Source organism: Carex rostrata, chromosome 2, assembly GCF_964058835.1.
Source record: "Carex rostrata chromosome 2, lpCarRost1.2, whole genome shotgun sequence".
In the NCBI taxonomy this organism is placed as follows: Eukaryota; Viridiplantae; Streptophyta; class Magnoliopsida; order Poales; family Cyperaceae; genus Carex; species Carex rostrata.
Window position 1 is genome coordinate 2,135,208 of NC_135919.1, and position 11,091 is coordinate 2,146,298.

General features: G+C 33.1%; 2 protein-coding genes across 2 annotated transcripts; both read right to left on the reverse strand.

Moving 5' to 3' along the window:
- Positions 1 to 227: 227 nt before the first annotated feature.
- LOC144568570 (uncharacterized) lies at positions 228 to 2,615 on the reverse strand. Its single transcript, XM_078318942.1, has 5 exons — positions 2,507 to 2,615; positions 2,141 to 2,351; positions 1,152 to 1,381; positions 987 to 1,074; positions 228 to 893 (listed from the first exon to the last, which is right to left on the reverse strand). Exons 1-5 carry the CDS (start codon positions 2,513 to 2,515, stop codon positions 334 to 336), a joined length of 1,098 nt encoding a protein of 365 aa, XP_078175068.1. The 5' UTR covers positions 2,516 to 2,615; the 3' UTR covers positions 228 to 333.
- A 6,545-nt stretch (positions 2,616 to 9,160) lies between these two features.
- On the reverse strand, positions 9,161 to 10,349 carry LOC144548971 (type III polyketide synthase 10-like). The gene is made up of 2 exons (XM_078297712.1): positions 9,709 to 10,349; positions 9,161 to 9,610 (listed from the first exon to the last, which is right to left on the reverse strand). The coding sequence occupies exons 1-2, from the start codon at positions 10,312 to 10,314 to the stop codon at positions 9,257 to 9,259; spliced, it is 960 nt and encodes a 319-aa protein (XP_078153838.1). The 5' UTR covers positions 10,315 to 10,349; the 3' UTR covers positions 9,161 to 9,256.
- Between the last annotated feature and the right edge of the window lie 742 nt (positions 10,350 to 11,091).

Here is an 11,091-nt window from a genome sequence, read left to right on the forward strand (position 1 = left end):
TATGATGATCACATCACATCACAACACACGCATTCAGGTTTTCATCAATAAGATCTGAGGTGTATTCATGATTTCAGAATTACGGTAACCATACGGTTGAAAGAAGTCGAATCGGTTTATCATTTCAGGCAAAGTTTGCGAAAATACATTAATAGTTATAATTAAGCAAATAAAAGAGGAAAAAAGAGAGATGATAATAACATGGTAATAAACATAACCCAAAATTAATTAGCTCTTCTTCCACCCTCTATTTACTAGCACTAATTTACCATATCTACACTCCACCAAAATCAAATACATTAATTGCTTAATATATTATATATCATGATCACGTCACATCACAGCACATGCATTTGGATTTTCATCACTAAAGATCTGTGGTGTATTCATGATTTCAGAGTTACGGTAACCATACGGTTGAAAGAAGTCGAATCGGTTTATCATTTCATGTGAAGTTTGCGAAAAAACGTTGACAACATCAGTCGACGGTTTCTCGACGTCAGCCTTCTTCTCATCCTCCTTTTTCTCCTCTTTTTTCTCTTCTATATCCTTTTTTTCATCATTATTTGCATCTTTTTGTTTCTTTTTATTTTTTCCCTTTTTGCCACCAGCTGGCACCTCACCTCCTCCTTTTCCCGGCTTCTCTTCCTTCTCCTTTTTATCCTCGCTTTCATCTCCTTTCTTATTTTTTTCGTTGCCGTTTTCAATTTTTTCATTGGCTTTTTCTTTCTTTTCGGTGTTTGTCGTGTCGCCTTTATCCTCTTTCTTAGCAGAAACTTCCTCGACACTGCGTTTCAGTTTTTCTTGGAGCATGTTTGGCAATGATTTTACATCCATTGTACCAGTAACAATAACTAAGTCTTTTTTCTCATCTACTGTCACATGTTTCACTCCTGTTAAAATGAAAAAAAAATTGATATAAATCCCAATTAGGAACTCCAATTATTTATCTAATCAAATAATCTAGTTCTAAAAACATTTATTACCTTTTATTCTGTGAATTGTCCGTTTTATCCTCTCGATGCATCCTTCACAATGGAGTCGGATCTTAAGCACAACTGTCGACTCCGGTACCTAATGGATCAAAGTTTCTTAGCTCAAAGCAAACATATTCTTTTACATATATTTTACACTTAACATTTACTAATTACCTCTTTTAGTTTTTGGCTATCAGATTTCTTTTTCTGATCAGTGCCGGTGTTAGCAACAGTTGACGGATTCTTCTCACCATCATCTTTCTTCTTTGGGGGATTCACCGGAGATATTATCGCCACATTTTTCTTCATCTTTGATTCTATGATTTCCTTTAATTTCCAGGGATCTGCTTCTCCTGGTACTGTGATTTTGTTATTCTCATAATCTAGTGAAACACTTTGAACACCTATTAATTCCAGACAGAGAGAATAAATTAATTTATTATGATAACTTCATAAGTTAATGCTTCATCCATGCTAATCAGATCTGATATGTAGCCAATGTGTACTAATAATCAATTATTAAAAGTACCAATGAGGGTTAAAGCTGTTTTCTTGTCTATAATTAATAATAAAAATTGCAGTGCAGTAACAACTAACAAGTAAGCAAACTATGTATATATACTGAGAAAAGATTTTTGAGTAAATTAAAAAAGCCAGAGGCACATGGTACCATGCTAAGGACCAGCCCTTTTCTATAACTTCGACTCTTTTGCTTTGTCAAGTGGAGAAAAGTTGTTATTTTAATTTTTAAGGAGAGAAAAACAAAAAAGATAATATACTTTTAATACAAAGTTCAAATTTATGAAATTATAAACTCTGCATAAAGCAGGGTTTTACAGAAATAAAGGGTTTCTGAGTGCATTCCAAATAGGTAAAGTGTCAACCAACAGCCTAAAATATTTGAACTTGTGTACCTAAAATTAATATTTCAAATAAATTATAAGCAGTTAGTTACTCAATTCTAACTTTTCTATTTCTCTTTACAGGAGCATTGAATTAGGTACCTAAAGAAAGGATTGAATTTCTTATTTGCTAAAAGGACAACAAATGCTTTGTAGTCTTTTAATTTCTAGATTGCATAACAAATCTTGGTTGCAAAAACATTAACAAATATTTAATCATAGTTCAATAATTTGTCAGAAACAGTGGTGCTAGTGTGATACCTTGGACAGTTCTAATGGCTTTCTTGACCTTCATGCCACATCCTTCACAGTGCAAATCTACTTGTAATATCACCTCCTTATTCTTTCCTCCATTCTCTCCTTCCCTTTTGTGCTTAGCCTTCTCTGTTTCCTTCTCTTCTTCTACTTGTCCCTTTTGCTCCTCTCCTGCTAATTCCTTCTTCTCCTCCTCGTCAACTTGCTTCTTCTTCTCCTTTAAAACATAATCAAACATAACAGCATTGAACCATGATTACTATGACAAATTAAATGTTGCATAAACTTAACATACATATACATATACATATATATATATATATACGCGTGCGCGCGCCTCAATGAAGAGCTAAAGAAATTTAAGTGACTTACTTCACCCATCACCTTTGCAGTGCTCTTTGCTTCTCTGTCTCTCTGTGTCTCTCTTTCGCTCTATGTATTGTGCTTATATATATAGAGAGAGAGAGAGAAATTAAAAATTATGTGAAGGTGTCTTTTGGCACTGTTTGCAATTGGCTCATGATCTATGAGAAATAAATATAGGTGGTGGTTGAGATATTAATAGCGTGAAGCCACTAATGAAAGAGAACTTTTCATTGATTTCTCGCAAATTGAAAGTACAACTCCAGATGCATGCGCATATATGTTGTCATCTCTATTACTTGTATCAATTCTCAATCCTGACAACATCACTATCTTAATTAATTTATGATGATTAATTATTCAATTTAATTGATGTCAACTTCCATAGATAATTATATCAGTTTCACACTCTCTATTAGGGGTGCAAACTGATCGGATAGTGATAAAATCGTATACGTATCTACTTTTATTTTTTGGATAAAGATATATGAATCAGATATTAAACAGATACATATCGAATATTCATAGATATACATAATTTGTTTCATAATATATATTAAACTATATACATGAGTAGAGAGTGGCTAAGCTCAAATCGTTTGTTCCTGGGCTCAGGAACAAACGATTCAGTTCTCTGATTTCCGAAGTTCAAACGGCCGATCCAAACCGTTAAATGTTTAATCTATATTAAAATGTGCTTGGAGACAAAATTTCATATTTTTTGGAATTTTTTTACTATTTATTAAGAGGGTTTGAAAGTCGCTGTTTTTTTATGGTGCAGAATTTTAATAAAAACAGCAACTTTCAAACCCTCTTAATAAATAGTAAAAAAATTTCAAAAAATATGAAATTTTGTCTCCAAGCACATTTTAATATAGATTAAATATCTAATAGTTTGGATCGGCCGTTTGAACTTCGGAAATTGGAGAACCCAGTCGTTTGTTCCTGAGCCCAGGAACAAACAATTTGAGCTTAGCCACTCTCTACATGAGTATATATTTACTGTTCGGATAAAAATAATTAAATTCTAAAAAATATTTGTATCTGCATGGATATTCAAATATCTGATATTTGTATCTAATTTTTGAATATGAATCTGGATACGGGCGGATAATATCCGATCCGTTTGCACCCCTAATATTTGTATTGTTTGTGAGACTACATCTGCCTTACAATGCTACAAAATGATAAATGTCGGACAAAATTGATACAAATTGAAAAGTTTGAGAAACAAAATATCTCTTTTGAAACTTCACAAATAAAAATAATAAATTAACAAGCAATAATTGCAGACCTAATTAAACAAAATTGTTAATTTACTCTTCCATCATTCCTACATTTATTTCATCAATACTATTAATATATTTTATTTCCCAATCAGACCTAATTAAACAAGGTTTTCATATTATTTTTTTCAAAAATAATTGTCCAAGAAACCATAAACACTTCCACTATTTTCATTCTTCAAGAAAAAAAATCTACATTTTGATAAAAATTTTACTGAACAAATAATTAGTAATTGTCTTATGAAGAAGTAATTTATAATTGCCATCCTCTCCAACTTTAAAAAAAAAAAAAACAGAGAGAGAAAAGTTTAGTATAAGGAAACTAAAGGGGAAGAATGGCTCATGCAAGGCATTGACTCTATTATTATTATTTTTTGGATAAAGATAGAGGGTCAAACTCTAAATATCCAAAAAAAAAAATATCAATCAAATTTTAAATCTATCGATCTCTAAAGTTGTGGTTCAGAAGAAGAGAAATATCACTCATTAATGAAAAAGGAACGAGAGAGGAGGGAACAAACCATCAGATCGAATTTGACCGAGGTCGTTTTTTTGTCCAATAAAGAAAAATCAGAGAAGAAATGGATGAGAACGGAGAAAAGAGAAGGAGAATTTGCTGCATAAACTCTTTCAAATTCGTCACTTTCAAATTAGAATGTAGACAGAGTAAACAGACCTCCGATCCCTTCCTTTCCTTCATGTTCGTTCCTTCTACCTCTATGTTTTCTAGAGCACAACTTAAAAAAGAGTATTGTGTTAGTAAATTTGTTGGTGTTGTTGTTGATATTTGAATGGTTTGCTACAAAATATATTTCAGTTTTCAATATAATAATTATTAATTATAAATTAACATCAATTTTAATCGAGGTTCATTTGTTTAGAAAGGTATTTGTAGTTTAGATAGTGAAATTACAAATAATGAAGTTCCAACAGAGAAATTAAATAATGTACTAATTTTGCGTCTCCAACTCTCCATTTCGTATTTTACTTGAGAAAACTGGAAAATGAAAGATCGGATATGATTCATGCGGGATCGGATATTCGGATCCAATGTATGTATGCAATTTTTTTTTTTTTTTTGGAGATCTTCAAAAAAAAATATATAAAGTCTGAGGAAAAGCAAGCAAATGGTTTGAACCGCCTCATGTTCAAGATTTTTGTTAAAATATGACAAAAAAAATTACTAATTGAGTTCAAATCCATTAGCGGAATCAAGTAATGATCCTCCGCTCTTTTGTTTTTGTTTTTCCTTTGAGTAGTGAAAAAGTAGTTGTTGTGGCGGAGGAGCAGCTAAGCATCGGAGGTTAGAGGAGTCGTCGCGTACTGCTTTTTTTTTTTTTCTCTGAGGAGCGGAGTGTTTTCATTTTTCCTTTTTCTTTTTTGCATTGACAGATTAGTAGAGAACTCATTGATATAATTTTTCACAAAAATAAAGCGGAGGCAGAGCAACATAGCAAACTTAACGAGCAATACACCATGGAATGCGCACAAGACCCGTTCAACAAAGAAAAAAGATTGGGTTGTGAGCTCTCAACCATGGTTTCAAAATCAAAATCGTAAGCGGAATCATAATTAGATAAATAAGTGAAAATCTACTAATCAGATCAGAAACTCGAATTTTTTTTTTTAACAAAGTTTGTTATATATTAAAAAAGAATACTAATAAAATTAATTTGATGAATAACATTCAAAAATTATGTAAAATACTAATTTTTCGTGAAAAAAACAAATTTAGAAAACAGAAACTAGTATATTAGAAGTTGCCTTAATTAAATGAATGAAAAGCAAATTCAAACTTTTAATTGAAATTCATAATAAGGTTCTGACTCTAGCTAAAATTTTAAATTAGAACTTATATTAAGACTCATTCAATTAAATCACTTTTTCTTAACTTTAGTCCCACTTGTCGGATTCGTCTTCCTCTCTTATTTTTTTGGTTATGTTATTAAATTGTTTCTCTAATCATAGATTTTCATTCAAAATTCGGCTGGTTCTACAATTTAGGACCAATTCCGTCGAGTTTCCATAAGAAATTCGCTCAGACAGATAACTTGGATAAATATCAGACCGACATCAATTGATTTATTTAATACTTAATTAGCTAATGAGTTTAAATCTAATTAAATATTTAAACCCAATTCGTTATTTTTTTGTCCGTCTCTAATGAAAATAATGAAAATCATGACTCCGCTCCTCATTAGATCTCCAAAGAATCAAATTAGAATTCTTAATTAATTAAATAGTTATAGAGTGAGTCTATGGTACTATGCATATTACGATTTAGCACCGTGCTACGGCTCTATATTCGAGTTTTCAAATTTTAACGGTTGATCCGAACCGTTCATCTTGTTCTTCATATTAATATGTGTTTGAAGACCAAATTTAACATTTTTTGAAATTTTTTACTATTTTTTAGATTTATTGAAAATCACTGTTTTTGGATGGTCCAGAATTTTCAGATCAAGTGATTTTCTAAATATCTAAAAAAATAGTAAAAAAATTTCAAAAAATGTAAAATTTGGTTTCCAAACACATATTAATATGGAGAACAAGATGAACGGTTCGGATCGACCGTTAGGATTTGAAAACTCAAATATAAAGCCGTAGCACGATAATAACCCGTGATATGCATAGTACCATAGACTCAATCATAGTTATATAGTGATCAATGAGTAGGACTAGGGTGCTCTTAAGCTCACCAAAGTGTTTGGTGAGCTTGACTCTAAAACCCATCAAATCGATTTCAAATGACGAATCCGAACCGTTAAAACCCGCCTACCTTACGTGTGATGCGTCTACATGTGAAATTTTTAAACATTTGAATTAGTTTAGTATAAAGTCCATCGGTCAAAATTAGAAGGTTAATAAATTAATTTTAGTGCATTCATTTTTTGAACGTTTTTTGACCGCTTGACTTTATACTAAATTAATTCGAATGTTTAAAAATTTCACATGCAAACGCATCACACGTAAGGTAGGCGGGTTTCAACGGTTCAGATTCATCATTTGAAATCGATTTGATGAATTTTAGAGTCAAGCTCACTAAAAACTTTGGTGAGGTTAAGAGCACCCTAGTTCTACTCTTGATCAATAGCAATTGTTTTGTGACAAGTACAACCTATGAAAAATGGGAATCGTAGCAAGTGTGATGTGGAAGCACGAGGCGTTGAGAGGTTGATGTGCGCACGTGCGTAGAGGGCCCATGGCGAGGAAAGAAAGGGTTAGTGTGAGATCAAATTATGTCGTACGTACGTGACAACTGACGAACAGGCCGTCAGCTTTGTAGTACAATAATATTACTACTTCACTTGGACTCATTATAATTTGGGGATTCGTTCATCTCCATTTCTCCTCAAACGCACATCCAAAACACCAAAAAAAATAATTTAATTACCATCCTAAAGTAAACTTTCAAAAATTCTTGAAAAAAGTTCAAAACTTACACATGCGCATACTGAGTCTGTACATTATTTTGATGCTTTTTTTTTCTGTTATGTTATCTTTCTGCATATAAATAGTAAAAAACAGTAAAACTGTTGGATTATCAATTTTCAAAGTGGCTTAATAAATAGTAAAAAAATTCAGAAAAATGTAAAATTTGGTCTCCAAGCACATATTAATATGGAGAACAAGATGAACGGTTCAGATTAACTTTTTGAATTTTGAAATTTCAAATTTGGACCGTGTGTATTTCGACCCATATGCTACCGAAAGCACATTAACCTATCTCTCTCTATATAATTTGCCTAAAATAATTAAAAGAAGCCTGGACAACAGACATATCCAGTGTTATTATTGAATGGAGAGAAGCGATGCGTTGCATGCATAGTAGAGATTCTGAAGACATATTCATCATATTACCTAACATTCAGATCACCAATGTGACCTTTGATTATTAACAAATGTGTCCAGGGGGGTGTGACTTGTGAGGAGTATCGGAATGCGTATCCTCTGCATTAACTCAAAAAGAAATCTTAAACAGAGCCAATCCGATCTCAGCTTATGATATAAGGGGCTCTTTAATATTAGTGCGGATCTAGTCTGCACGAATCTTAAGACAGATCGGATGGTCAGAATTCATTAACTCAAAAGATTCCCTTTTGAGTTATTGCAGAGGATACCAATCCAGGAGTATCGTACCCAGATTCGTAACAAGATCACGTGCTTGCCACGTGAAAATAATTCCATAATTTTTCGCAAGTACAACCACATGCATGCAAGTATGCAGCCTTTGTTTTAGCCTTTTAGCCTGTGTTAACCTTTGTATTAAAGTCACACTTGAAATTTAATTCTTGATTTTATGTATACTACAAAAATCTGTTTAATTACTATCTGTAAGTGTAAAAGTGTATTTTGTCGACGGTATCTTTCAGTTATTTCTAGTGATAATATCGTTATTTTTAGAAATAACAATTTTGTGTCGGTGTACTCTCGGGAATAATCACATTTAATTTATCCTTGCGGATGGTGATCTATTTTTGTAGATCAATCTAAAATATCAAAATATTAAACATAAACAATCAAAATGTACGTAAAATGAATTAATATATTAGATGCGTAGTGCGGTGATACGTGTCCTTATTTTTCTATAGAGAAACGCATATTCAATTCTCGAAAATAACATCTAAAATATTTGACATGTATTGAGATCCTCTAATAAAATAAATGTATGTAAAATGATCAGTGTATTATAAACGAAGTTTTCAATATACACGCAATTAATTGATCATTTCAATACATGCCGTCAGTATGTGTGCGCTTTTTTTCTTTTTTTTTTTTTCTTTTATGAACTATATATTTAAGCTTGTCTTCCTGAAATTTCAATAAAATTTAAAATTTGAACCTATATATATCTCTCATACAAAACATAATTCATAAAGCTATTTTAGACAGAGATTTCTCTATCTATCTCTAAGTTTCACAATGTGCAAACTAAATTGTAATTTTAGACAATTTTAGACAAAAATAAAAAAATATAATGAAAGAATATGATCTACAATTTATAAATAATAAATCGAGACCTTTATTTTTATTTACAATATGTTAAGTTCAAATATGTCTGGCCCAACCAATCCGAAACCCGTTAAATTCGGCCCAGTGGGCTTTATTTTTCATAGAATGCTCGTAAAATCTGAAGCACAGTGGGCTTAATTGTGGCCCAGTTCTTATTGTAGAAAATGAACTGGATCAAGAAATGTTATTTTCTAATCTTAAGAGTGACAAAGCATTCAGTATAATTAAAACACTCTTTAATTTTCAAATACATGAGAAAATATTTTCTGCATCTTTGGAAAAAATGAAAAATAGAACATACAATATATCAGCTGTAATTCATTCCATAGAAAAAATGTAAAATGTATGACCTTAATTATCTACCTATTTAGTATATATTAAAACAAGGACCACTTAATTTATATCTCAAAGAAAAGAGAGAATTAATCATCTCTATATATCTCTCTCAATAAGGACTCAATTAACAAACCAAGTTCTTAGCAAGAATGCCTTCAAAAGTAATTCCAGGCCCAAATGCCAGTATCAGTCCCCACTCAGAATACTCCTCCCCTTTCTCTCTCTTCCTCTTGCTCTCCACCACCATGTTTTCCAAAACATACACTATTGTGTTGCTACTCGCATTCCCGTAGTCCCGCAGAGCATCTCGGCTTGCGCTCAGCTTGTCGGGTTTCAAACCCAACCTCCCTTCCACCTTGCTTAGTATTGCCGGCCCTCCCGGATGTACCGCCCAAAATAAATCATTGTACTCTGCACCGCTGCATACCGTGTCCTTGAGCATCTTCTTGCAGAACTCCTCCACATGCGTCTCTATCACCTGTAAATTATATCAAGTTCCGATAAAATTTTATGTTTTATAATTAACAATCAATGTTTCGTCAAATTTGATTCTATAAGTTATTGGTCAATTGTAACCTGTGGTAGTTCTCGACCCAACTGGAACTTGATCCCTTCCTCAGTTAACCGGCCATCTATCGTCTTCTCAGTGTTGGGCAGGTATTGTTGAATTGACGAGCTGAGTTCAAACAATGGATTCTCAGCACCCGGTACAGGATCAGCTCCGAGGATCACTGCTCCAGCTCCATCACCAAATAGAGCAACGCCAACTAGGTCATACGGGCGTTGAGCACTCGGTGGTCTGAACCCGACAATGGTTGTCTCAGACGTAGCAAGCAACACACGGCTTCCCGGATTATTCTCTGCCAAGTCTTTTGCTACCCGTAGACCGGCAACTCCACCGGAGCATCCAGTGAATGCTAGCATGACCCGACGCACGTCTGGGTTGAGACCCAAGCCGCGTGCCAAGTGGAGGTCACCGCCTGGAAAGCGGGCCTCGCTTGATGACACATAAACAAGGTGAGTTATGGATGATAGAGGCCTTCCCCATGCCTTGATGCATGAGAGGGAAGCATCAGTGGCCATTTGGGTGACAGCTTTGTTGGAGATATCTAGCCTTTGCTTGACTGTGGGGAGTCCTTCTGTGGCTAATTCTGGGTAGTTCTTTAGGATTTCTTCTGACATGACAACATACCTTGTTTTCACTGTTGTTGTCTTGCCTAATTAATTAATTAAATGAACAAAACAATTAAACAAAAAAGTACTGTTAATCATTTTTCATTGTTATAAAAAAGCAATTATATATAAGTGAATAAAATGAAAAGACAAATAATTACATAGTCTAGTGAGCTTCTGTTTGAGTTCATGATCAGTGCAGTTAGTGCTCTTAAAGAAGCCATCAACAAGGTAGTCTTGCATTACCAGTTGCTGAGGGAATGCTTTGCCTAGAGCTAAGATTCTTGCATTTCTTGAATTGGAGTTAGAGATGATCTTGCTGCTGCTATCTCCATTCATATTTGCCATTACAGATGGGAGAATAATTAAGAGGAATAAATTAAGTGTATGTATGTAGTTATTTCATTTGGGGTACTATTGAAGGTTGTATTAATTTATAGGCTTGACTTTGGAGTTGAAATAAATTGTGCATGCATGCATGCATGTACTTAATTTGTTTTAGTTAAGGAGCAATAAGAACATGTTTTGAGGTTGTTGGCAAGTAGCTAGGTGTAGATATTAATTAGCTTCTCCTGTAAGAATTTCTATTTCTATTTTCTCTACCTTCTGATCTTAGCATATTTATATATTTATTACATGCATTATGTCATAGCATTGGTACTTTTGAAGCACAAAACTGTAATAAAGAAATTATATATGTGTTTTGACTCGTCAAATTAAGTCACATATAATTATTGTAGCCAACCTAAGACATGGCTAGCATAGCAGGCCTGTCTATGGGCTGGG

Bases quoted from the DNA above. Each gene is read 5' to 3' on its own strand.
- LOC144568570 (XM_078318942.1), bottom strand. The intron at 1,382-2,140 runs GTATCACACTAG...TGGAATTAATAG, and splicing joins AGCCATTAGAACTGTCCAAG to GTGTTCAAAGTGTTTCACTA. The intron at 1,075-1,151 runs GTAATTAGTAAA...TTGATCCATTAG, and splicing joins ATAGCCAAAAACTAAAAGAG to GTACCGGAGTCGACAGTTGT.
- LOC144548971 (XM_078297712.1), bottom strand. From the start codon at position 10,314: ATGTCAGAAGAAATCCTAAAGAACTACCCAGAATTAGCCACAGAAGGA. The intron at 9,611-9,708 runs GTTACAATTGAC...TATAATTTACAG, and splicing joins TGGGTCGAGAACTACCACAG to GTGATAGAGACGCATGTGGA.